General features: G+C 37.7%; 1 protein-coding gene across 1 annotated transcript in view; it reads left to right on the top strand.

Moving 5' to 3' along the window:
- The first annotated feature begins 1,848 nt into the window (after positions 1-1,848).
- Positions 1,849-27,076, top strand: part of LOC103140761 (uncharacterized) — a 27,816-nt gene continuing 2,588 nt past the window's right edge. Inside the window, exons 1-28 of the mRNA XM_007556037.2 lie at positions 1,849-2,201; positions 3,893-3,971; positions 4,116-4,209; positions 5,641-5,779; positions 6,707-6,837; positions 7,041-7,111; positions 7,444-7,614; positions 7,772-7,965; positions 8,091-8,209; positions 8,343-8,443; positions 8,681-8,827; positions 10,071-10,228; positions 10,371-10,504; positions 11,183-11,313; positions 11,543-11,701; positions 11,867-12,075; positions 12,353-12,486; positions 13,411-13,525; positions 14,321-16,927; positions 17,900-18,012; positions 18,142-18,209; positions 18,308-18,444; positions 18,623-18,753; positions 20,131-20,273; positions 22,403-22,570; positions 22,740-22,957; positions 25,155-26,063; positions 26,220-26,326. Of these exons, the coding sequence (XP_007556099.1) occupies positions 3,906-3,971; positions 4,116-4,209; positions 5,641-5,779; positions 6,707-6,837; positions 7,041-7,111; positions 7,444-7,614; positions 7,772-7,965; positions 8,091-8,209; positions 8,343-8,443; positions 8,681-8,827; positions 10,071-10,228; positions 10,371-10,504; positions 11,183-11,313; positions 11,543-11,701; positions 11,867-12,075; positions 12,353-12,486; positions 13,411-13,525; positions 14,321-16,927; positions 17,900-18,012; positions 18,142-18,209; positions 18,308-18,444; positions 18,623-18,753; positions 20,131-20,273; positions 22,403-22,570; positions 22,740-22,957; positions 25,155-26,063; positions 26,220-26,326 (6,874 nt within the window). The 5' untranslated portion in view covers positions 1,849-2,201; positions 3,893-3,905. The remainder of the gene's footprint in view (positions 2,202-3,892; positions 3,972-4,115; positions 4,210-5,640; positions 5,780-6,706; positions 6,838-7,040; positions 7,112-7,443; positions 7,615-7,771; positions 7,966-8,090; positions 8,210-8,342; positions 8,444-8,680; positions 8,828-10,070; positions 10,229-10,370; positions 10,505-11,182; positions 11,314-11,542; positions 11,702-11,866; positions 12,076-12,352; positions 12,487-13,410; positions 13,526-14,320; positions 16,928-17,899; positions 18,013-18,141; positions 18,210-18,307; positions 18,445-18,622; positions 18,754-20,130; positions 20,274-22,402; positions 22,571-22,739; positions 22,958-25,154; positions 26,064-26,219; positions 26,327-27,076) is intronic.

The following is a 27,076-nucleotide window of genomic DNA, read 5'->3' as shown; positions in this document are numbered from 1 at the left end:
CTCCGCTGCTGTGGCTGAAACTACAGGCGGACTACAATAATAAAAACAGCACAGAAAATTCATGTAATTGTTCACAACTTTTCCTCCTGTTCACTAATTAGCCTCGTAAAGAAAATCTACAGGAGACAATCCAAGTCAAGGGGAGAAAGCTCAAAATGTGCTGCAAGTGAGAAATTTTTTTTCAAGTGGAATTGCACAGGAAATCAATGGCCATGCTAATGTTGATATATTTAATGATATCTTTCTCTTTATGAAATCCCACAAATTCTCTGTGGTATCAATTCCCAGATTATTTAAGCAAGAAGTGATGCTATTGGCATTATGAGCAGGTTCCAAGTCGTGTTGGCAAATTAAGTAAGCATCTCCATAAAGCAACCTGTACTGGCTTTTATCACAGCCAACTTCATAAATCACTTCTATAAACTCTGGACATTTATTCTTGTACCTCAAGTAAATTAATTCTGTGGCTGCAAAGATTCAATTTCTGCATTAAAAATATTTTTGCATTTACTAATTTTATGTAACATTTATTTTACATGAAACCTTTTTTATTTTTTTCTGAGGAAACATTTAAGCCGTTTTTCACATGGATTTCCAAACTTAAAAATTTGGCTTACTTTTTTTGTTATACAATCATGTTCAGTTTGAATATTCATTCTGGTGAGGCTCGATTAACACAGGTTAAAGATACCATTTGAAAATGACAACCTACGTGCAGATGTGAAACATGTTTTTCATAAAGCCCTCATTCCTGTATTAAAACAGATTTTGTTATGTGTATTATGTAATATTCTACTCTAAAATGTCAAGTTTTCATTAGCTGTAAGTTAAGGCTCGTCATAGTGAACAGAAATAAAGGGTTAGTGAATTAAGTTACTGAAAAAAATGTGCCTCTTAATGATATTAATTTAATATGACTGTATTTATTTATTTACTTTGATATACCATCTTAATTCTTCAAAAATCTGTTAAGACAAGTTAATTCTTGTTAAAAAATAATAACAGTATAGTTACACCTTGCTTTACATGATCTGTGACGCCTTTTAACCCTCACATAATGATATCAGCATAAAAAAACCGGTCTATCTACCTTAATGATGGACGACTTCTTGGTGTTTTGCAAAGCAAAGGTGTCACATGTCCCCTGTAGCCCCACAAGGCCCAACCCTGAGGCTTTCAGTGACTCACGTTGTTGCAGAAGAGCTGAAATGGAAAGAATGTCTTTGTTGCTCAGCTTGCTTGACAGCTGCTCTTTTACCAGACTTAGATAAAACTTCAGAGCAGCGCTATGCTGTTATACAACTTCTGTATAAGGAAACGTGGTTCAACTTACATTACATGCTTTCCATTTTGTTTTTCTTTTTTCTGAAATCCTGCCCTTTTTCTTTACATAGCTGGCTACTCCATTTCTAAAAGCTTTCTTCCTTTTGTCAGTCACTTTACAATGATTTAGTGTTTGTGTATCTTGTTTCTCAGCTATTAAGGAGAAATGATTTATCCCAGTGGATTCTTCCTGTGATAATGTGTGACTAATTCCTCTGGAGAATTTTACTGCCTCAACAACAGCCTACAAAATGATTGGGCGTAACTTGATGCTTTTGTGCCACTTTGGACTGTGTAGAATAATAGCATGATTGTACACATCACACATCTCCTTTCCCATGAATCTGTTTTACCCATAGGCTTATGAATTATTCTTTTTTTCTAATTATTGCTTATATACATGTTATAAGGTGTTCTATAAATCTACAACATACAATCCCGTGATTTTAAATGTAAACAAGTTCTTAAAAGCTACTCTACTTGTTCTGTGTTTCTAACTATGTCTATTTGTTCAAGGAAGTAATGCAGGATTTTTCTTTCATTGTTTAGAACACAGCAAGAGTACACACCCTTTCACAGATCCACTGGCACAAAGGAGGTGCTTGTCATTCTCAGGACAACTAAGAGCGTTTAATGAAGTGAGGATTGATACGGCTGCAGGCACTGCGGAGTCACGGAGGGAACGTTTTGGGTTCTGAGCTTTAGATTTGACCTGTTTTGAGGGAAATTTTTTCTCAGTTTACTTTAGGGAACGACTGATGGAAAGGGCAGCTTGCTAGGGGGTCATCTCCTGCAGCAAGATGTCCTTATTAATGAGCCCGTGGACTTCACACAGATAGCAAACAATTTAACTGATTTACAAGGACAACAGTGCTCAGGTGGGTCAAAACTCTATTTTTACAATAAGTTGGATTATTAAGTAATAGCATGTAAATGTTTAGCACATGGGTGAATTCTAAATGCTGATTTAAAAAAGAAGAAAACAAAAAAAGAGTTCACTTTCTTTTCATTTATTTGTTTTCGCTGTGAACAGAGCTATGCCACTTTTTATATAAGAGCTGTGGTTTGCTTATCTCATTCTTAATTATGTTTAACTACTTTAAAATTACTTTGTTGCTTTTGTTGAACATTTGTTTTCCTTGAAGATGTCTGGAAAATGCTTATGTCAATTTAACTGTTTTTCCACTCATATTATTTGTTACTTTTAAAGAAGACTAGGTACAGTGATACAGTTTCTCCAGTAGCCATGGCCACATAAAAGACTAAATCGTTTGAAGAAAACGTTTTTATTACATGCCATTGCATTTGATTTTGTGCTTAAAAGTAACCCGTCAATAAAATACAGTTTAAATGAAATGAAGAAAAGTTTTACACCCCTGGTATTTTGGAAAACCATTTCCAGAATTGTTGATTAGCTTCCTGGTTGTTTACACTGGTATGTATACAATTGTATAATTGCGGTGATGTCAAGTCCACCTTGACATCACCCTTAATTTGAGCTCCCCTCTATCGTGTGGCAGTCAGTAATGACTGCCACACTCGGACCTTCAAAACGCCTTCAACACTTTAGAACAATCCCTAAAGGGATTGTTCTAAAGGGATTGTTCTAAAGTGTTGAAAAGGATTGTTCTAAAGGGATTGTTCTAAAGGGATTGTTCTAAAGTGGACTGGAAGTCTAAAGGAAATTGTTAAAAAGAAACCTTACCAAATGTTCTGTGGATGATTACTGAATGGAGAAAAAGAGGTTACGGAGAGGTCCGTAGAAAATGTCTGGAGAAAACTCTCAAAATATTGTTTGTTTGTTTGTTTGTTTGTTTGTTTGTTTGTTTGTTTGTTTGTTTGTTTGTTTGTTTTTGTCCTAAAATAAATGCCGGGAAAACACTTCATCATGACATGCTCCTTGGCAAGGTCTGACTCTTAGAAAAAAAAATCACATGACATTTTTTGAACATTTAGAAATTAAACTTTTACTGAAATAGGAGTTCTTATAATCCATAAAACTTGCTGTTGTTTATTTGCATTTCTGATGATTTATATGTATTTTGATTCACAAAATACTATAAAACCTAATCTAATTTTATGGGAAATTACATTGTTACTAAAATGTGGTCAATGAGCATTGGCAAATTGTTTCTGAGCTTGAACTTGTAACTTATTTCAGATGTAAATAAAAACTGTATCATCCGCCTCCAGCACTTGTTCCTTCAATAAGGCCTTCTTCAGTTTGTTAATCAAGTAACATTACTCTTCAGACAACAAATAGAAATAAATTACCATAATAACTTATTTGTATTTACCTTTAACCAGAACCAAAATCTCATCTGGGTACCATTAAAACACAGTTTGAAAACCATTTAAATGGCTAATTATGAATATATGCTTTGAATTTCAGTCCTGAAATCATTTATCCATCGTAGTTCTTCAGTATAAATATGTTGTAGCTGAAAACAAAACATCCTGTACCAAGTTTTTCTACTGCTTTCTATAAACTTCCATTTATTTTAGCCTAAAAGTAACAATGGGAATGTCACTGAACCAATGTGTGTTTAACTTTGATTGACTTTTTTAGCCTGCCTGGTCACATGGCGTTCTTCAGACAGCTGAAGCTTCTTCTCTGGAAGAATGGACTGGGCATCATCAGACAGCCGGTGGGTGACTTTTCACTGTAGTGGACGCTTTCACTTAGATATTTACATTAAGACTTAAGCAGGTCTCATGTAACGTTTTGTTGAGGTGTAATTTGGAAATGAACCAACTGATTGCCATTACTGACGCCTACGATGTCATCCTAGCTGTGGTCCATTACGCTGATTGCCTGGCCTTTGATCGTCTTCATCCTCATCGCTGTGACTCGGGACCATTTCCCTCCGATTGTAAGAAACACATGTGAGTATAAAACTGGAGCAAATAAAGTATTTCAGAGGCCCAAGCAAAGCAAATGAAGGTATTGGAAAAGCAAACGTCATTACATCGAGATCATGTAAAAATTCTAAAGGCAGAGGAATGAATCAATGTTTTATTCTGTTTCTAGCCATTCTTTAAGGTAGATTGCACATATCCACTCCTCACCCCCTAAAAAAGAATAAATAAATAAAATGTATCTTACGTATCTTATATCTCTAATAGCTTTTCAAGTGTTGCTAAACATGTTTATTTGAGAATATTTAAAATAAAACACAGGATTAGTGGACATTTATCTTCTGTCCTGCAAAGTCTTTATGAAGGACTTATTTAATGTTGAGAAACCAGATTTAAAGTGCGCTTGACTTACTGAGCTGCTATTCAGTGTAGGACTCTGGATTGACATCTTAAAGGTCAGTAGCTTGATGTTTCAGGACTTTCAAGTTTCTCAATCAGAGCAAACAAATGAACAATTAAACTCAAACACCAACTCCTCTTAAGAATAAAGCTTGCTACACAACTATTGACTTGCCATTTGTATGCTGTTATTTATTTAAAACCTTTGGGTATCTGTAGTTAAGGAAGGAGTGGCACACACACTCCTTTGAGTGTTCACAGTCAAATATTTGTTCATGTTGAGGAAGAAAAAATATCTATTGTTTTGGTTAATAGGTATTGAAATAGTCCCAGCTTTAAAAAAAAAAAAAAAAAAAAGACATTCTTGATAGCAATGGTGGTGATGAAGTAAACTGCATGCTTCAATTTATCAGTGTTCATCTACATTGTAAAAGAACAAATGCAAAGACTGCTTTCATATCTATTTATGAATACATAGTTTTTGGCTTTCATGAGTTTTTCATTTTCTTCAATTAACTTCTCCTTTTGTCAACACTTTATTTACTCAGTAAAACTGGGCACATAAAGGCAAATAAAAGCTGTGACGTTTCATGTTTTCATTTCAAGTTTTTCAGAAATCCCTTCTTCTCTCTTCTTTTCTCTGGGTTTGACAGTGACTCACACAATCACTGTGACTGTCACTGAGAAAACACTAAGAGCTACCCAGAATAAATTCCAGGAAAGCATGGTTCCATTAATTTAGTGCTGATAGCTGGTTGACAGTAACTTGATCTTCACAGCCATCACACGTCATTTTCTTTTGTTTTCCATTGTACTAAAGCTGAGATTGTTTTTCTTAACAAAAGGTGGTGTTCGTTTTGCAGTGATTAGGAATAAAAGTGACATAACACCAGCACAATAGACTAAAACTTTTTATCCTTGACATTGTTTCTCATGAAAGGTTCTTTCAAAATGAAACATGAGAAATAAATAACTCCTATAATTTGTTACTGCTATACTTAAAGGTTTTGCTTCTAAACATCCACATCCAACTATAACATTTTTCGAACTCTCTTCTAGGTTATGTTGGACCAAGGAACCTACCAAGCACAGGCTTTTTCCCTTTCCTGCAGACCCTTCTTTGCAACACAGACAGCAAATGCCACAACACATCCCGCCTGGTGCACACATCTTCATCAAAGTCATCAAGAGATCGAAGGTAATCTGTCTGTTACATTATTTTACCTTTACAAATACACTTTGTGTGCTCACCGCAGACTCATCTTTTATAGAAGAAACTGGCTCTGATCCTTTTTCTCTGGCTACAGCTCTTTACTTATTGCTTCTCTTCTTTTTTCTGTTTTATTTTTTTAAGTTGCTTTTCTTATTTGATTGATAAAGTAGAAAAAATAAGTTGCATGCCATTCGTTGGAATGGCATGCAACTTCCTCATGCTGGTGGTAGAAAAACTAGTTTGTGTTGTCGTTCCGGTTGTCTGCATTAAGTTTGAGTCATGCTTTATAAAATGCATAACCTTAGTTTTACCTTAAGGACTGCTCTATAAGCAAACAAAAAATGCTGCTTATCATTACCAATCAATCCTTTTTATTCAGATCCACATATGGTCCATAATAAACAAGAATAAACAGAACAACAAAAGACAATAAAAATAAAATAATCAATAGTCATTGTCATGATATGTTTTTTAGATTTAAGTATGTAGATTCTTGCAAAATCTAGAAAAAAGTACAGTTTAACATTTGAATAGCAAATATTACGCACAATACAGACTAGTATACTCGCTCTTGTTTTATGGCTCAGTGTTTACCCAGCTTGGGACACATTTCATTTCATTTTTAGTCTATGCACAATACTTATGAAAAAATTGTCCTTCTGCTTCTTCAAAATATTTGTGGTGGACTTTCTGTGATTTGGGATTGTGTAATGGCTGCGTTAACTACCTAATGTAGAGCTGGTGACTATAGCTGTGTTCCCATTACAAATATACGCAAGACTTTGTCAATATTCCACTCATGTTGAAGAAATATCATTTCACACGTGTGCGCGTGAATGGGAATGACTGATTTCACTGTTCTGAAAATCAATATATAACTGATGTCATTTCATTTGATTTTTCGCATCACAGGTCTGCTCCTTTGCCAGATACATCTCCATTGGCAAGTCTGATGCAAGGGAAGGAGTTTTTCAGCCAGGCTTTCCCCAGTGACACTCAAAATGACCCTGCTAAGTTGGTTAAGTTCATGGAAAGCTTTATTGGTATGTTATTACTTACATACACTTATGTTGTACTTTTTTTTTCTTCTTGTAACAACAAGGATAAATTACTCACGCTGTTGGTTAAGATTTGCTTATACAGGAAAGTAGAAGTCTTTGTAATTTGACTTTATTATTTGGTATTCAGATTATTGTATTGACTTCCATATTCTCCTTGAGTTGAACTGTGGATTTATATTTTAAAGGTTCATCTAACAGAGCCAACTATACAAATGTTCCTTTCATGGTTCCCCTCAACACCTCTCTGCCCGATCAGGTGAGTGTCCGCAAGTTTAATGACAGGAAAATATCTAATTAGAGGACAGATAATGTAATGACCACACAGACTCCAAAACGTCTCTCATTGGCTTGAAAGAGTATAGAATGATTAAAACTTCAGTCAATTCAGTGCGTACAAGTACTCGAGACAATAAAGAGCATTGTTTTTATCACTGTGTAGAAATGTATGAAAACATGGAAAACTAATTGTCTGTTTTTAAGAATTTTATTTGTTCCACTTGATTATAATAAATTGATTCAAAGTTTAACATCGATGTAAATGAATCGAATACCTATTTACTGTTGCAAATTCCAACCTCGGTCTTGCAGGAAACCATGAACGCAATTATGGAGTCAGTGAACATTTTTAAGAAAGCCATCTGCACTGTTACACTTCCTTGGATGAACCAAACCTCACCCAACGCAGTCACCCATGCTATGGTAACTTTCTGCAACTCCAACAACACTGTGTTAGAAGCCTCACTTCAAACACTGAACAAGGTACGTTAAGGTTTGTCATTTAGGCCAAATGGCCTTTTAATTGCATGCAAAAACTAAAAATGATGATCTGTTCTTTCAGTCCCTTTTGAAATTAATAGATTAATGGCTCTTCTAACCAGTTTTGCATAGCAGTTCAGATGTTTTCCTTTGCTCTCAGGTACTAACAGAGCTAATGGTAACCGATCCGGATGACATACTAATGCTGGCAGGAGGGACAGTGATGTTTTTCGATCAGCTGCAAAATGAGACATCAATGTGGGAAACCCTCCTAGGCTTCCCCAAGCTCTTCTCTGCCAGTTCTCTTGAAGACATGCTGAACAACACACAAACCTTACTCACAAACATGAAGAGGTAATATAATTTTACTGATGTAAAAGCACAGAAACTTGATTTTACAGATATGCACTGGATATGTGCACTGGTTCATTGGTTGCCTGTTGTACTCACAGTTTTGTATTTTCTCGTTCTTTCTTCAGCTTTTTGCGTTTCATCCAGAAGACCTTCCCTGACTCTGCTGACTTCATCTGCAAGGTACACCCAGTGCTTGAAGAAAGCTTTGACGTCATCCAGTATGTCCAGAACTGGCCCGGACAAGGTAACTGTAAAACACATATTCTATTTGAATATGTAAGAGAATGCCATCTCTTGCTGTTTTAATAATGCTTTAAAAAGAAGCCGTGGAAATGTTTTTGAACTGTCGTGCTAATGTGAGATTTAAATCTCTTTAGATGTTTCGATAACCCTTGGAGACATTGTCACATTAAGGAGTGACTCAGTCAGTGACATTGTGAGACGAATCCTACAGGAGGTTCACATACCACTGCACCAGGTAAACTCAGCACCAGTGACTACAGGCACAGGGTTACCAATATGGCCTAAACCCCCATTCCTCCAGCTTTTACCCCCAAGTGACAATTAAGCAACCCATTTACAAGAGCAAGAAGACTTTAAATTTGCAGTGCAGGTTTTGCCAAATCTTCACTGTCTGGGTGGGGGGGGGGTTGTTATGTCACTCATCACTGAATAAACAAATAATGAATGCAATAAACTGTCCTCCCTTTTCTAGGCCGTAGGGCTGATGTGGGACAAAGACATGGTGCGCTCTCACTTGTGCTGCAACAGCAGCAACACGATGTGGTTAACAGCAGCATGCAGCACAGGCACCGTGGATATGCTCCTGAGTTGGATTTGTCCTGACAAAGTGGCAAAAGAGGTAGGGTGTTATTTTAAATTAGTATTTATCCAGTTGCTGAATGTTTTTTCTGCGTCCTCTCTTTTTGTTGCTGTGTCATGTTGCTAAATATACCCAGTGGAATGTAAAAAAAAAAAAAAACTTGCAACTCCGGTTCTGGCACTAACAGACCAGGAACCTTGAGTGCTTTTAATTAGAAGTTAATTAGCAGTCATGGGAATATGCATGTTCGCAAGACGGTAGCGAACACGTCTTATATTTTATTAATCTTAAGCTGTTATAAGTAATTATGTGCACAGATTGCTTCCACCAAGTCACACTAGGTTATTTCACCACTTTCCTCAGCTTTTGAGCAGAAAATAAAAACATCTGCTTTATTTTCAGGTTTGTTACAGTCAGACTGGGCATCAGGTTTTTTTATTTATTTATTTTTTATTAAATCTCTCTTTGTCTAATGCAAAGCCCACAGTTCAGTAATAACGCCAGCCGGCCTGCTCCTATTTTACTGCCATGAGTAACAGTTGACACAATGATCGGTAGCATCTCTCACGTCAATCAAATTTGTAGCAATTATTTTTAATTATAGACTATGCTGCCAACAGCTGCAAAGACTGAACTTCCAGGTGATGTTATCATCTTTGCAAGCCTGATCGGTCTGAGCTGAAAACAGGAATGGTGTCAGTGGTGTGTCCTACCTTGAGTAGGTGGAACAGAACTGTAATTTATGGCTTTGATCTTAGAAAAACATGTATTTATGGGTGTTTCCAGCGTTTTACTTTTCTATTCACTTTTACCTTTACACTTCTCACGTGTCCTTCTTTTAACTTCCCTAATTACTTAACCTTGATATATTTTTACTTTATGTCCATCTGATGTCCAGCAAAAATGAGCTCATTTGATGTGTATATCTGATGTAACACATGCTCTAAGTGTGGTAGAAAATGGAATAGATGCTCATAGATTTTAGTTTTTTTTTAGTTTTTTTTGTTCTTCCCATCCTGTACTTATCACAAATGTTGCTCGACTAATTTGTCTTTTTGGAGAAACTGAAGATTAAAGCAGAAGTTTAATGTGGAATTGTTCACTTAAAAAAGTATGTGTAGGATTTCCTCTTCCGATAATGAACTTTATTTTAAAAGGGCCAATGTCCAACTCAAACATAAATGTCACCATTTGGTGTACTGTACCAGATTATAGAGGAAGCTATTTTGCATCTGCAGTCGCTTGACAAGTCACGGACATTTTGTGAAATTTATAACCCTAGGTTTTCCTGGCATGGACCAAGCATGTGGCGGCAGATGATGTGTCCTTTGTGAGACAACTGGTGCAAAGTCTCATGGGAGGTTCATCGTCAAGGAAACAGGAAGTCTCCAGGTCAAAGCGCAGCATAGGTGCAGAACCACAAAGTGACGAGGCAGAGCTGTAAGTACAGGGACATGTCTTCTTTACATGCAGCCGTTGATTTCAAGGTTCATAAATTATTTTCAAATTTTGGTCATTTAGTTAAGTTAAAGAAACTGTTAATTTCCCCCTCAGTAATGAGTCTGACTTTTTGCTTTGGTAGGTTTATGGGAGTCGCTCAAGTGCTGCTGGAGATTGCAAAAATTCATCCTGATTTGGACAATGTTGTTCAGAGAGCTCTCAAAACCAGCTTCCACTCCATGAAGGCAGCAAGGGTGACTTTGGTCACTGTAGAAAGTAAGACTGCAAACAAAATATTTTTTTATAGCAAGTCAGGTGCTATAAGACGGCATTGTCACGTTGCTTTTTTGTTTGTTTGTTTGTTTATTTGTTTTTTTAAAATACCACACACTTCAACATTTACTGTTGTATGATGATACATTCAGTTTTACCAGGGCGTAACAATTGGTGGGGTTTTCTTTTAGCCCAATTGCTTTTTCTTTAAAAAAAAAAAAAAAAGAAAAAGAAAATGCATGTCTTTTTTTCTCTCTAAGACATAAGAGAGGAAAAAATCTGCGGCCGTTTCTATTATAGAAGTAGAACTTTGAAATCCAAAGGAATGTGAAACAAGTTTAAGATTATCCCAAATTCTTAATCTAACTGTGATACACAAAGCTTTTTAGACTTTCATTAAACACAGATGAAGTGAAAACTGACTAGTTCCAATGAATAAAAGATTAACACACCTATTATAATAATGACAACCTTTCTGATTGACTTGTACATCTCTGAATGGTATGTATACTTTCTGTGTTAAGAAACTGAGAGCTGAATAACACAAGGGTACCCTTGAATATGGAAATGTATATTTTATTATCCGATTTTTAAGCATAAGATAACACTTTTCCATTGAATACATTATCAGCCAGTCCGTTGTTTGTCTCATCGTTGTATATTTGTTGCTTATACTTACAGAAGTGATGAGCAATGCCCTGGAAGACGCACAAAATCTCCAAATGACCTACCACATGCTGCAGAAGAACCAGTCTGAGGCAACAACTTGGTTTAGCCGGGTAATAGACAGTGTGGTGGAAGTCATTGAGGAGGTAGGGTTATTTTATTTTAATTCAACATAGTTTGCTCTTATGCTAAATAAATGTAAATTAATCAATATACATTGTATCTATTCTTATGTCTTACTCAGGTTTATGAAGCCTGTAGTTTGTCTAACAACACTTTCAGCTGATATTCTTTTCCTCAGTAGATATGATAGCTACCAGTCACACAACATTGGGAATATATACCTTGCAACAGACTTTTCTTGTATTTTTTTAGGCGGTGGAGTGTGAGGAGTGTGAGGAACTTTTTGAGCCCTTCGAGTGGCTGCTGTCCTCCAAGACTGTAAAGGTAGAAGTGTGGAAGTCTATGTTCTGCCAAAACATCCCTGCACTGAAGCATGCTTTGCTGATGAACTGGAATCCTGTAGTGCAAAAGGTATAAGTCACTCAATATTTTTAGAAACTTCTATAAAGGATTTGCATCATTTTTTTTTTAATTAAATTCTCACAATTTGAGAAAAGTGTGTTAAATATGCTTCTTATTGTGTAATTCATATTCTTATTTTGAATCTTGTTTGAAAATGTCATATTTTACCTTCAGGCAGAAGAAGTGTACTGCATCCTCACAGGCCGAGCAGACTTTAACCTGACACTTCCCATGATGCTCTCTGAGTGGAACAACTTGTTCAACGCCAGCATGCAATTTGGAGAATTTCTGCAGAGATTCATAACCCATCTGGATCGAGACTACTGGTTGAACTGGATCCCTGGCCACCACACACATGACTTCAAGGAGACACTTCAACAAAGGTTTTACAATGTCTTTTCAGTGCACGTTCGGGACTTCTTTTTTTTTTTTTTAGTTGCTCTAAAAATAAAGCAGTTCAGAATATTATTTAGGCTATTAAATTACAATGACCATGAGCTGGAATTGTTTCCAACTCACAAATTTACAAGTCATATTGATATAGCTCCAAAAACAAGACCTGTGGAAAGTTGTGGCACAACTTTCCATGACGGTGTTACAAATAAAGAATGCACTTCCACTTTCAAGCTAAACAAGCCTTTGGTTTTGTTTTTTATGCAGTCTCATCATGTCATTGGAAAACCTGGGAGAAGAGCTCGAGGAGAGTGATTTGTGGCCCAGCATGAAGGATTACTTCCACATCACTTACTGGATTTTGAACTATAGACCTGGTGTTGAAAAAGACCCACCAAACTGTGAGTGCAGCTGCTTTTCTTTTGTTTCTCTTCTGTCATCAAAAAGCTAGATGAAGATCTTTAAAAAAATAAACAGACACCATTTCACTATGTGTCCTGTACACAATTATCGATTGAGTCACTAAAAAGAGCTCAGTCAAACGTTCTCTACAAAAGCAGAAGAATTTGGTTGAATAACATAAAATCATTCTTAGTTTAACCGAACATTGTTTCCTAGGAGATCTGGAAAGTTGCTCAATCGTTTTCCACTTCTCTTTCTTTATAAACAAATATCAATGTACTTGTCAGCTCATTCTTTTGGATGTTGACTTTTAGCAGCTCTACATTGTAGGTAATTAGATTTTTTTTTTAGCTACATTTAAAATAACTAATACCATTGGGAATCATTTTTTGGGAAATCACATAGGCAGTCCAAGCACCACCAATGGTACTTGTACCACATTTTTAAAAAAACGTAGCAATCGGGTATTAGTAAACGCATCTAATGATTAGGGTGACTACAATAGCTGGCCTTCCAACCTTAAAGACTTGAAGATCATCACAAAAGATAAATTGTCAAAAATACCAAAAATCTTATAAGAATTTATACGAATTGTTTGATACCTGCAATGGCAATAAAGGCCTTTCTATCAACTGAAAACATTAGAAACCTTAAAAATGTAAAATAAATTTGGAATTGATACTCGTTGTGCATGGTCTTGTCTTTCATGAAGATGCATGTGTCATTTGCTGCTAGATAAGAGGTTATTGGTCGACTGAAAATAACTTCTAATGTACATCTACCACCTGGATACTTTTGAACTAACCTATATTTACTGTGAGCCAGGATAATTTTCCTAAATACAGTAATCAATAGATGTTTACCAGTAATAATAAAAAAACATATGTATTTTTTTTTTCTCTTTTTTTTTACTTTATTTTTAGGCTGCGTCAATGCCCACTCAATGGCCCTTCATTGTAACACTGATCTGGAGTGGTCGAAGTTTGTCAAAGCAGCAACGGATGCTGTGATGTCACCAAATGAAGAGGTCCTTCTGAAGTAAGTCAGATAATTGTTTCTCTTCATTATATGAGATAATTATGTGACAACTTTGTCTCCCTGTGGACTTGCTTTACATTCAAAAGCTTTTAAGCATTGGTTATCTGTGGTCTTATCAAACACTGCTATTTTTGTCAAATGCTACATCTATGTTTGTTGTCAGTCTTATCGGTTGGAAAATATGATGTCACAAGAAATAGCAGACATTAGACAGTATCAGGACGAGATACATGGACAAACTCCTTATTCCAGTTGGGCAAAAAAACTAAAGCAAAACATAAACACATAAAGGCACAGCTCTGAGGATACAGACCTCTGCCAAGGTTAGCAACCAAGATAATAAAGATTTGTTTTGTTCTTTTGCTCATTTTTGAATTTCTCTTTCACTGAGCTCCAAAATTTCATTAAGTTTTTTGGAGTTTAGTGAGATAGTTAATAAACACACAAATTATGAACCACTGAGTTCACAAATTTAAATAGGATAAGATTTTAGTTTTAATTATAGGGAAATTAGAAATTCCCATAGCTATTTTTTTACAAATAAAGTAAAGAATAATACACATTGGTGATGTAAAAACACATAAGAACATATAATAAAAATCGACCCACTTCAACAGTGTGGTGAGCAGATGAAGGTCATTGTTGTGGCAGCTGACAAACCTGTTTGAACTTGTTCTTCTCAGACGTTTTCGGTTTCCACATTCATTTTTATACTGTTTTCTTGCTTTATCGTTGTTGATGTTGTTAAATGAACATAGCTAATCGTATTTTTTATTCTTATTTTCTATCTTATAGTGCTTTAAGAGGAACAGTGAGTCTGCTGCAGCACGTGTACGGGGAAGTCTACAAAAACCTGACAGCCACGTATTTAGAACATAGGATTGAAGAGGGAGATGCACTCTCTGCCCATCTCCTTAAGTTGGTTCTGGACCTGGATGGCTTTGTCCAAACAATCATTGCTCTGCCTAACCAAAATATCTCAGACCCTGCCATCATAGGTCCACTCATCAGTGATTTGCTAGAATCCGCAGGTCTTAAACCACTCCAGCCTCTGCTCTTCAGAAGTGTTCCGGTTAATGCCTCCACAGTGCTCGATGCAGTCTTACAGATAATCAGGCTCAACCCCCAGATATTCACCTCTAGAGAAACCGACTTAGCAATGAAAGGACTGGAGCAGTTAATCATGGAGTTCCTGTCTTTGGAGAGTAACCTGACACTTTCTTTCTCTGACATCTTGAGACATAGTCTGCTAACATATTCAGCTTCCATCAAACCTGGAGATGCTGCCTTCCTCAAAGAGGCACTCTACGGTTTCACCAACCAGTCCTTTGATGAAGTCATCCTTGGTGCCATGAAGCTTCTGAAAACACTAGCTGATTCTCCAGATGGTGACCCAACCAACATAATTCTTGGATATTTACGCCAGCTTCAAGAGATTGTAACTTCTCTCTTCAGACAGCAAAAAATAGAGCATCTTCTGTCAACCAATGGCCAACTAACTGCTGCTCAAGTCACTGACCTTCAGGCTGCCGTCATGGACCTTCTTAACTTACTCAACCCTGACAACCCCCAGGGTCTCACTCAGGTTGGACCAGATGTTGCCCAGGACCTTATCATTCAGAAGTTGGTGGCATTCCTGCCGCCCTATGTTCAGGAAAATGCTACTTACTTTCTGCAGAAGTTTAAAGCTCTGCAGAATTTGGTCCCCAAATGTGAAGAAGGCAATAACTGCTTGGAAGGAGTCTCAGAAATCTTTACTTTGCTTGATAACGTAATAGAATCCATTCTTGCAGTGGGTGGAGATGCATCTGTCACAGTGACACTGACCAGCAATGTCCCCTGGAGCCAGGAGCTGGAAGAATTTAGCACAATAGTGTTCTCGCTCATGCTGTCACCAAATGATGCAGACCGTTTAGAAACATTCAAGCAGACCCTTTATTTCATGAAATTAGTCACAGAGATGCAAAACATCACAACATCTAGTCTCGAGAACATTCTGAAGCAGTCAAACCTAACTGGGTTCGATCTTCATGAAATTGCAACACTTGCTGGAGCTTCCAACCTGAACGATCTGGTGGAAAAGATGGTGAACATTTTCACTGACATGAACAAAACGTGTTCTGGACAAGAGCAGAACCTGACAATGACATCGGACTGTCTTCTTGGATTGATAAATGACATTAGCAGCTTTCTGGCAAACACACCAGCACTCCAAAACGAAACAACCCTCTTGTCTGTCATCTCAGATGTTGTCACAGAAACTCTTAGAGATTTCAACCAAGTGGACTTCAGCTCCGATCCTAACACTGCTGTTGTGCAAGCCTTGGAAACCATCTTGACCAATATCAAGACGATACTTCAACTCAACCAACAGAACAGTTCAGATATCAATGTGGAAATCACAATGGTGGAGCAACTGATACAATTGATCACTGACATGGGGCCATTTAACCGCTTCAATACTACCTCAATGGAGGACCCGCTTCATACACAGAAAGTCTTCCTGGAGCTTGTGGATTGGTATTTGACAAAGCTGGAAACGATCACCAGAAACAGTTCAGTCTCAGGGTTCCTACGTGACTTTTTCCACATCATGAGGATTCAAGTGGCAGCCCAGCTGTCTCAGATTGAGTTCACCCTGTATGTCAGTGAGAAGATTGAGCTCCTGGTGGACAGCCTTCAGTACCCATTGGATGGCGCAGACCTGAGTGTCATTGGACAAACAACAATTGAGATCATTCGCCACCTGTTGAACTACACAAACACCATCATGGAGCTTCAGGATAACATTCCAGGCGTGAAACAGTTGCACTCTATTCAGCTTCAAATCAGACTCTACCTTGACCTCATTGAGAGATGGATAAAACAGCCAAACGTCCCATTCCTCCTTTCTAGCATGCTCCAGTGGGGAAACTCTTCAACGACGTTTTCCACCCCTGTTAGAGACCTAAACCTTCTGCTACAGACAGTAGCTCCTTTGATAGACGAAGATGTGGCAGCATTCCTCTTGACAATAACCAACATCACAGAGGCTTTCAACAATGCCATAAGAATGGCAGAGCAACCAGGTGAATTTCAGAGCGATGACTTTATAGCTGCGATCCTAAGTGGCGTCCACAGAGTCCTGCAGATCCCTGGTCCAGTCATGGGGCCCCCTTCACCTGCTGTGCAGCAGAACATCCTGGGAATTGTGGAAGGTTCTCTAACTCTTATTATTAACCAGGGCATGAGTTTTGCCTCGTCACGGAACATTTCCCTACTCATCCTGGAGAGAGCTGAGAAAGTTATCCAACAAACAATTCTGAAAGACTTTGCGGAATATCTGCTGCCAATAATCGAACTGCTCACTACATACTTTGAGAGTGCATCTACATCCAGCGGGCCAGATCAGTGGAATCAAATGTGAGTAATGGTGCTGCTTTTGCTAATTCTCATGGGGTAAAATGATCACGGTGCTTGTTTTCACAGTTGAAAAAAATATGAGAAAACTTTGATTAGAAAATAATAGTTGAGCAAAAATATTTGACTTTAAAATTAGCCGTTTAAAATTGGGGTGTCTTGCTGTCTGAACCAAATATGGCCTGTCATGCAATTAATTCAGTAAAGTCAGCTGTGAACAGAAGCAATATCTTATTTTGTTTCAAGTAAGGAGAAAACATCCCCTGCAGGGTCAGTTTACCACTTTGGCAATTCAGACCCTCATTCTGTCCTTTTGCACTGACAATTCATCCCAAACTTGTTCCATCCTTATTCCATTTAAACCAGTTAATTTAAACCATGAGCCATCCGTTTTTGTTTTTGTAGGTCAGTATTTTTCATAAATTATAAAATAAAACAAATGTGAAATGAAAATGTTTAGATATCGTTTCACTTGCATAATATCTGAAAACTTTATTTTGGTTCCGGCCCCTGTTTGATCCTTTTTGGCCCTTTCATAGAATGTGACAAATAATGACCATTGATCCTACCAAAATATTGGTAACTCTATATGGACTCCAGCAGGGAGACATTTGATGGAGTAACATAAATAGATTTCTTTTCAAGAGATTATGTGTAGTATAAAGAAAAATAATTGTTGGTTATCACAGCAGGTATAAAGCATCCCTGATAGATCATTGACAAATGGTTTGTACAAAATTTTCAATGGCAGATATGTACTTAAAGGATTAAGTTGATATGCTCTGGTATTTATTGCACTAATGATAAAACAATAAAATGTATTTGTAGAAAGGAAGCATTATATCAGACTTGTTTCTGGTGGTAAAACGAACCAAATAAAATAGTTGAAAAGAATATTTTAACCTTTTCAAGGGGAATACTAATATGGAAAGTACTATTGTTTTTTTTGTTTTTGTTTTTTGCTTTGTTTTCAAGAATTTTGAATGAGATGAAGGCCATCGAGAGCTTCCTGCCTCCAAACTCCACAGCTCAATACTCCATCTCTGTCCTCATTAAGATAATGGACTTCATCTTGAACTCTGGCCAAGGTAAGTCAGCTTCTTAGTGTAATTATTGGGGAGATGTCATGTTAAATCCTGATGATTTCTGATATTTGTTTGCATAATGAGCATTACAAATTTAAGCTGACTTTGTCAAAACGTTCCATATAATTTCAGGTAACATGACTCTCTGGGAGAGTTTTGAGGGAACGTCAATGGAAACTTTACCAGATCTTATTAGCAAGGTACAGTTTATGTGGTCTGATACATCTAGTGTGAGAACCTTTGCAACAAAGGTAATAATAAAGTTATGCCTAATTGTGTGTGTTTGGTTCAATGACAGCTGACCAAACTTGTGGGAATGTTCCTGCAACTTGCAATAGAAGGCCCACCTTCAACATCTATGGACAATTTCAGCCTTATTGTTCCTACTTTGGAGCAGGTGATGACTGGGAATGCAAATCAAGACACATGGGACAAGTAAGTGCAGTTATCCAGAGCAATGTACACAGATATAAGAAATAATTACCTGGTATTTTCAAGTTATTTGAAGCCATACCCTTAAAACTGATTGTGCCAGATTATGGGTTTTTTTTTCTCCCTCAGTTCACAGTCAGGTGAAGTTGCCTTAACCAAATGTTATTTTCTTCTGCACCAGCCTCGAACAGATGCTGGAAGGCCTACTGTCAACTTTCGAAGAAGAAGACCTTTGGAGCAACATCTCATCTGTCATGCCTGTTTTTGAAAAACTGGCTGAAGCTGTGTTGAAGAACATGCAAGCAGAGAATGGTGAGAGAACCAAGAGACACAACAGACACACACAAAAAAGTCTTCAGCCAAACTGCTGACTCGTCCAGACGAAGCCTGTTTAAATAGCTAAAAGGAATAAGACACACATTGTGCAAGTCATCTAAAAATTCGATTGTGCCAAGAGTACGCAATCTTGCCTCAAAGCCTTATTTTGCTATTTTAAACATCTACATTATTCACAAAACTAAACAGGCACTTCCCTTTCAGCAACTCTATTCACTCAGGCCAATTTTCCTAAATTATAGTTTGTTAAATTAAGGTTATCGCCACTAGGCAGGCAAACAAACACATGGTCAAAACATGTCTAACAAGACAGAATGATTCCAGTGATTATGTGAGCTTTGACGGACAATTTTAACTGTAATCTTGACTGAATGCTCACTTGGTACACCAGTTTTATTTAACTAATTTGGATTTTATAGTTCTTTTTTTTGCAAATGTACAACATTTAGTGCAAATATTGTGTTGAAATTTAGCTCAAGTCTCACTAAAGATGTTTCTTGTCCAAATTTAAGTCCACTCCAGACATTGTTTTCCAACTGTCTTGTTCTCCCTTGTTTAAAAAACTATTTCAACATTGGTAAAAGCAAAAAAGGGAGAACTTTGATTCAGCATTGCTCCATATATTTCCATATCTTTTTTTGTATTGTTTTATGTAGTTACAAGTTAACCTCCAGACGCCTACCCCTACTGCAAGAACACAACTCTCATCATATCTGTGGATTTTCACGGATGTTTTGTGAAAGCGTACATAAATTAAGGGTTCTGGTAAACTTTTAGGAAGCAATTAAAAGTAAAGACATGTGAAATAGCTTTTCTACTCAAAGCACCTGGAGGTGCATTACCATCTCCTTCGCAGAGCTCTCCCTTGGGGTCACCAGTGGTGTTTTGACTTTCAAAACTGCCTCATCCCAGAATATATTCATATAGGAAATTGCACCGAGGGATTTGAAACTTTTCAAACTGTTCTATTATTTGATCTGCATGTCAGCAAAAGTTAGTATCAGAAAGGCTCAGACAAGGCTGCTTTGTTCTGTAACAACGTCCCGTTTTCTGTGAATCCTGACCTGATCTGATTTTGGCCGCCACCAGTTATGTTTATCCCAAGTAAAATAACAAAAAAAAAAAGACAGAAATGATGTGATGTAGGTACTTTGATAGAGGTAGTCATATTTAATCTAAGAGAAAATGAAGAAGTCGGCAGCACTATCTCAATTATGCATCGGTGTTCCTACACATTATCTGATCTTTATTAATCTCTAACTAAAACGCATAAAGGAACAGTGCCTGTACATTTTTTCATTTAGCTTATAAAGGTAATTTGCATTTGTCAGTTTCACTTTTTCTTCTTCTCAGTCATGCTACAAAGCCTTCAGATGCCCCTGGTGGCCCTGATGAGAGACATTGGGCTGGCTGTGAACACCAGTCATCTCAACATGTCTGAGCTCACAGAAGGAATGCAGCTTGCCATACAAGGAACTCTTCAAGCAGCCCAGCAGGTCAGTCAGCTTTTCTGAATCTTCACAATCATTTGCAGAGTTTCCTTTTGTTATGGTTTTCTACATGTCTTTGTTTGAGGTGGACAACAAAGCTATCACACCAGCTGTCATGCATTGTTGCACTTGACAAGAGCCGTTTCTCATCTGTGTCTCACGTCTCATTTTTCAATCGCTTCCAGACATCTGATTAATGTATCAAAACTATCTTGGTTTTTGCAACTTAATCTGTCCGTCCCAACGGCTTGAATAGGCACCTGGACATCTATTTACCTCAACAAGGTTTGAGACAGACAGTATTGTCACACTGGAATATAATGTGGGTATGACTTTAGTGGTAAACAGTCCAAATTACACATTTTCAGGATATATAATAGCTGATGGTTGCATGCAAGCAGGAATTTATTTATAAACTATTCACACTACATATATTTGTGAAAAATCTACTCTCTAGGTAAAAAGTAAGATTCCAAAAGTGTTTCTGTTGTGTGCGCTGGTTTTGTTATCTATCTTTTTTTCTAAGAAACAAGAACATTCTAATATCAAAATAGTTTCCCTTTCACATGTGGCTGTGAAAGAGAAACCTTTTATTTTTACAATGTATAGCTTCACGAAAAAAAAAAATTCTAGCTTACCTGACTTTGAGTTGACTTTGGGTTATTTTGCCCTTTGAAATATTGAAGCCACGATTAATATATACGCAATTGCCATTTTGCTCTTTTCAGCCTGTATTTTGTGTCCATATAGTCAAGCACTGGCATATTAATTTTTTTCATAGCTACATATTTTTATGTAAAAACCAACCTCTTAGCCGCTATGTCTTCACCAGCAATAAAATGTCTCAAACACTTCTCTTGCTTTGACTTAAATTGCTCAGCATTTGAAATCATTGCCAACACAAACTGAATGGCTTTGTTCACGTCCTCCGCTTCACAACAACACCTTCTGTTCGCTGATTGACCCAGTTGAAGTTCAACCAGAAAAATCGAACTCAATGGGAGAAATCCCAGACGGAGGACTGAAGGGAGATGATAATCTAGCGGAGCTGCGTATGAAGCCAGTGCTCTGGTTCATCTTTTTAGAAATTCTAGAGATAAATTGTCATAAAAACGCTCAAATCCCACGGGTTATTTAATCAAATCACATTCTGTAATGTTACCTAAAAACTTTGCATTACTCTCATTAAAAATAGCAAATTAGCCAGTATTTGTGTCAAATTAAAGTAACTCTTGGCCTCAAGGTGATGTTTGTTGGAGTCCTACAACCACATTTTCCACATTGACTGGGTTATGGAAAATAACTCTAAATTGCTATGTGGTTGTCAGAGTGAGTAGAAATAGTTCCTCTGGCTGGTACAAATTGATTCATGGTTGGTATGAACTTTGCAGGTTATCATTTTCCCAATTTCATCCCTGCAAAAGCTGGGTACATTTGCAAATGTACAAAAATGGTGGAGGGGTGAAATAGCCAACACCCATCTGAGTCTTTTATTGAGGATAAACAAATGATATCATATGAACTTTAAGCTTTACCAACCTGCTGCTCAGATCCTAGGGTGCTTTTTAACTTTTAATGTCGGAGTGTCTTTGCCAGAATACTAATTCTGCTCTGCCATGATTAGAATTTCCCTCAGTTGCTCTGTAAAATATGAATTTTTAACAGCAACAGAAAATTTAGTGTTACCATCTTCCTTGGTGTTTTTGTCTGAACCTGCACATTTCCTCATCAAATTAAAGTATAAAATTATTCCAAAAAGAGCCATCCTAATTATTGTCCCTATCATGATAAAACCACAATACAGTGGAGAAAAGTATGTGTCTTATCTTGCAAAACATGTAAATACCCTCAGAGTCTAGACATGGAAGAGACGACATGGCACTTTGGTGTTTGTGATTTATACAGTGCCTATGTGGGCGTATAACAGTAACACAATGAAAAACAGATACCTGTGGGAGAATTATCCCTTGTTCTTTCTAAACCTCAAAAGAAGAGGTATTAGGATCTTCCCCCTGCCACCCCCTCCTTACAACCTTTTGTGTTTTGGGCACAATGTTCTTTTTTCTGCATGTTATTAGAACATTCTATGGAACATGATATAAGATTTGTTTCTCCTTTTTTTTTTGTCTTTGTAGGCAAGTGGCCCACTGAACTGCAGCGACGCCCTTAAAGCCTGGGAGCCTGTTGCAGAGGCAGCAGGGGCAAACCTTTCCACATTTGCCATCTGGTGCAGCACCGGCCTGCAGCCTGTTTTGGATGCCTACGCAGCAGCAATCACTGACTTGTCCCACCTGAACATGAGCGTGAGTAGGAGCATGGCAAATTAAAATGCAAACTGCAAATGTGTTTGTAAAACACACACACACACAAAAAAAAAACAGTTTCAACACTTGGTGGCAGTGTTGTCACTCGGGAAATAAATAGTCTCGCTTCTTACACTCTTTTTTTTTTCTCCTGCATGCTTCTACACAGCACATGGGCATGGAACCAATAAGTGTGAGCTTGGCAGCTGGCAGGATTGTCAAAACATTACAGTCTCTCTATCACGTCAGCATTAACCGCACAGATGTGATACAACAGTTCATCAAGACTCTCTCCAGCCAGTTCCTGCAGCTGACAGGGATGCATTTGAGCTACGAGGGACACATATCCTGGTACTGGCTGCTCCAGGACATGCAGTTGCAAAGCAGGTCAGCCACAATTGGATTATGTTGTTCCTAACACGATGTGCTCTTTACTCTTGTTATAATTTGGGTGCTCTCAAGGAAGGAAATCACTAAACAGTGTGTTGGTGTTGAATCTGGCGATAATAATTCAACTCACTAAGAGCTGTTTTGACAGTAAATCATATCAAATTAACTTAGTGGTCTGTTTAGGTCTCCAGGAAACCCAAGCAATTTCCCCATGGTAAATGGCTCAAAAGAGAAAAATATAGAATGAAAAAAAGGAGCATAACGTTGCTAATTTTTTTTTTTTTTAAACAGAAACAACCTTTATGGGATTTAACCAACCAGTTTGAGGACAGTTTGACTGGGAACTACTGCATCAACCACCAATCCGAGTTATTTTAGTCATCAGCCAATGCAGAATCGCAGCGCAACACTTCATTGCAGCTAATAAAGCCATATTCGTTAACTTCAACGCAGCAGCTGTAAAATGCTGTAAAATTATACATCGCGTTTCATCAGTATTACAATTCACTCACCAGCTAGCTTCCAGATGCAGCAGCCTCTCCGGTTCTTTCCTCTTTCTGCTTACAGTGTCAGATATTTTTGTTCCAACCAGAGTTTCTGTAGGTCAGATTCAGTATGCTGCTCCAACATGGGTTAGTTAAATTAAAATAGCTGCTGTACTGTGACTTAACATGTTTCCTATAATGTGCATTTGTTTCTAAACATGTTTCTGACTCAGCATACCCACAGCGAATAATGATATTCGCTTCAGTGTTCGGCTAGTGTTAGCATGTTTCTTTTTTTTTTTTGACATGACTTTATTCACCTTGCTACATATTTCAGTGCGATTCCAGCTAATTATGCTCTCAAAGATGGTCTCCTTTGAAAACAATCAAAATAATGAATGGTCATGAAGGTATTCTTTGTAGGATATTAAAGGTTATTTCGTAATCATCTTTATTTAGCCATGAATCATATGTGGAAACTATTATATTTTTTACCCCAATCCAAATTCATCCTATGCATAGAAGTTGGTTACCCCATATGATCAACCTCAACCACCTTATATCACTTATTCACAACTTTCATTTCCTTTATCTGGGCATGATTTACCTTGTTGAGAAGGATGACGGTATTGTCCTTTCTCTGCTCCAGGGAACATGCACTGCTTTGAATGACTGGGAAGTTAAAGGATGGTGTTAAAGAGCTGTGTGTGATGTCTAAGCACATCAGACAGAGCAGGTCACATGACTCATGACAGAGGGAACGGCTGCAGCTTCTCTCCCACTCTGAAAGCTGTTGTAAAGAATGAAAAAAAGCTTCATTTCTAAGCTGAAAATTGGTGATTGGTGACCAAAATAACGTGCGTAAACTTTCATACAGCTTCTCAAACTGTGCTAATAAAAGCAGGCTGTAATTGTGAAAAATTGGCTGCGTAAAACTAATATCGCTGGGGAAGTGGCTGACATAATCAGAGACACAGATCAATGACAAATATTGGGAACCAGAGTTTTGTCGAACACGCCTAATACTGATTAATTAAAAGTGCCCTGATCAGGACTCTGGGCTGAAACCTGGGATCGGATCAGGTCATCCCTGACTACGGCGTAATCAGTAAAAGATGTGCTGTACAGCGGCGACAAAAGAAAACATTTCCATCGAATTCTGTTTAGAGCACAGACCTTTAGAGACAGTTTCACCTGCAGCTTACATGAACTCACCATGAACCTAATACTTAATTTGCTGTGACCACATTATCCACAAAGCACCACTGAAACCTATTTGATTCATACATAATTACACAAGGAGCTGAAGTGGTCGCATTTGCATTCAAATTGATTAATTTAACGTTGGTCTGCCTGAAAACAGGCAGGTCTGAATAGATAGTAGCTTAGCTGTGATTCAGCCTTCTTCTCCTCTTAAAATTGATTTCTCGTTTTATGTCGGCACCATTAATGAGCCGGGCATGGGGATAAGGATCATAATCTGAGTATCCCAGGAAATCAAACAGGTCTAACTACATGAGTTACAGCTCTTTAATCTGTTCCTAAGGATGAAGGGCGAGATTGGAAATGTCTTTTTTTTCCGAATCTGAAAAGGAATAAAGAACGGTTTTTGGGATTCACTGCAATAAAGAATTAGAATAAAACAAAGGTTGTTATGTTATGCAAACATGTTTACATTTTGACATTCATCAAATGTCTTCTTCCCACAGTTTGGTTTCCATCAGACAGCTTTCAGATGAATTGCTTGATGAGGCTCCTTTCCTTCAGCCCTACGTTGAAGCTGCGTTCCAAGCACTGAACCACGTTCTGGCCAACTACCATCTGACTGAAAGCAGCAGCTCATCCCAGGAGCTCATTGAAGAGGCAGCAGTGATCTTCCTAACCTCTGCCAACATCACTTTGAATGACATCTTCCCCATGGTGTCAGGAAATGCTTCTGGAGTTAATTTGGCCTTTTTCGCTGACACAGTGGAAAGGATAATTAAACTGATTGTCGATACAAGGGCTTTTGGACATTCGCCTGTGGTGTACCAGGCCATGGAGCACTTCCTGGCAACGAACGGCACTTACTTGACGGTGGAGCGCGTGTACGAGATGTCCGTGTGGCTGGCCTCAACCGAAACATTTGGACTGGAAATGCTGAGTCAGGCTCTTTCCAAGATGTACGGAATCGTCAGACTCCCACTGTCTATTCTGACCAGAGTGAGTGTGGACGTGGATACTGCAGTGTACGAAGAGCTGGTTGGGAACATGTTTGCAGCTTTTCACCAGTTTGTTAGCACTGGTGGTCTTCCAACCCCAACGTCCAGCGGCTACCATGACGGGAGGAACAGGCGGAAACGAGACCTGTCAGTGATGATGACAAGAGACCCTGTGAACGACATCATCGATATGTTTCAAATCGACTACCCAGCCATGTTCAGAGCCGTCTCTGTCCCTCCGACCACAGCAGACATCACGGAGACAGCCCATGTGTTGTTTTCGAATCCCGATCTGAATATTGTGATGAAGGGAGCAACAAGAGGCATGCCGTGGAGCTTGAACGCTTCGCGAGAAGACACTATTGACGCCACCCTTGGGATGTTTGCCTTCTTCACTCATCCTCAAGTCTTTGAGACGTAAGTGTTCCTTCAGAGGTTAGCCAGAGAAAGAAAATCGTTGTGTACTCTACAATTTTCTCCAGTCCAAACAATGATAAGTCTAACTTATTCTTCCTTGTTTGTGTTGTATGGTAGTCTGGGTTACATAAACATTTTCGGTACTGTTTTCCTCAGGCCATCAATGGATATCCTGACAAATGCTGCTGAGATGCTTCCTGATGGTTTGCCATTTGCCTCTGAGATCAAAACCATTAGCAGGGCACTGGCAAGTGAATCTCCAGGTAATAAAAAAAAAAATGTTTTTTGGACTATTCTCTTTTATTCAGTGTATTTTATAGACTTTCATGTAAAATCCATAAAAACACTAAGAGCGGAATTGAACATTTGTGCTTTAGTATTGTCTTTGTTTTTTTTTCCCCTACATTAACATCAACACATGTTTGATGATTGCTTTTTTACTCTGGTGCAACTAGAAAAATAAGAGCTTCTTGTCCAAAACTTGATTGAGATGGCATTTATTTATTGAGGACCAAAATTCAATATGCCATTAAATAAATGACATATTGAATGTACATATCCGATCACTTTATGAAACTTAAAGGAATACATTAAATAAATGAAAACATTTATTGATTTTTAAAAAAATATTTGAATTAGTTAAGAAAATGACAAATACATAAGAATAAAATGAAAAAAAAAATACATTTGAAAATAATGTATTAAAATTCTATGCCAATGCCTTATTAATGTAATTTTGAGCCACATTGCTTAGAAAAGAGATCTTTGTTATATAGATTAGATTATATAGGAATATATAATGAAACGATACAGTTTGTACCAATCCAATCCCATAATCCAATTTGACTATGTTTGTTAGACAATCCGGTCAAATTCAGATGATCATGTGATGTCAGCTGGTAAAAAGCTAAGAAAGCCCAGGCAACTGCATGGATAAATAAATAAAATACCCCCATCTGAGCATGCACGTAAATTCAGATTTGGCTACTTATTCCCTCACTTGCTGCTGCTAC

The sequence above is a fragment of the Poecilia formosa genome, unplaced genomic scaffold (genome assembly GCF_000485575.1).
Source record: "Poecilia formosa unplaced genomic scaffold, Poecilia_formosa-5.1.2 Scaffold76, whole genome shotgun sequence".
Taxonomy (NCBI): Eukaryota; Metazoa; Chordata; class Actinopteri; order Cyprinodontiformes; family Poeciliidae; genus Poecilia; species Poecilia formosa.
This window is presented reverse-complemented; position numbering and strand designations above follow the sequence as displayed.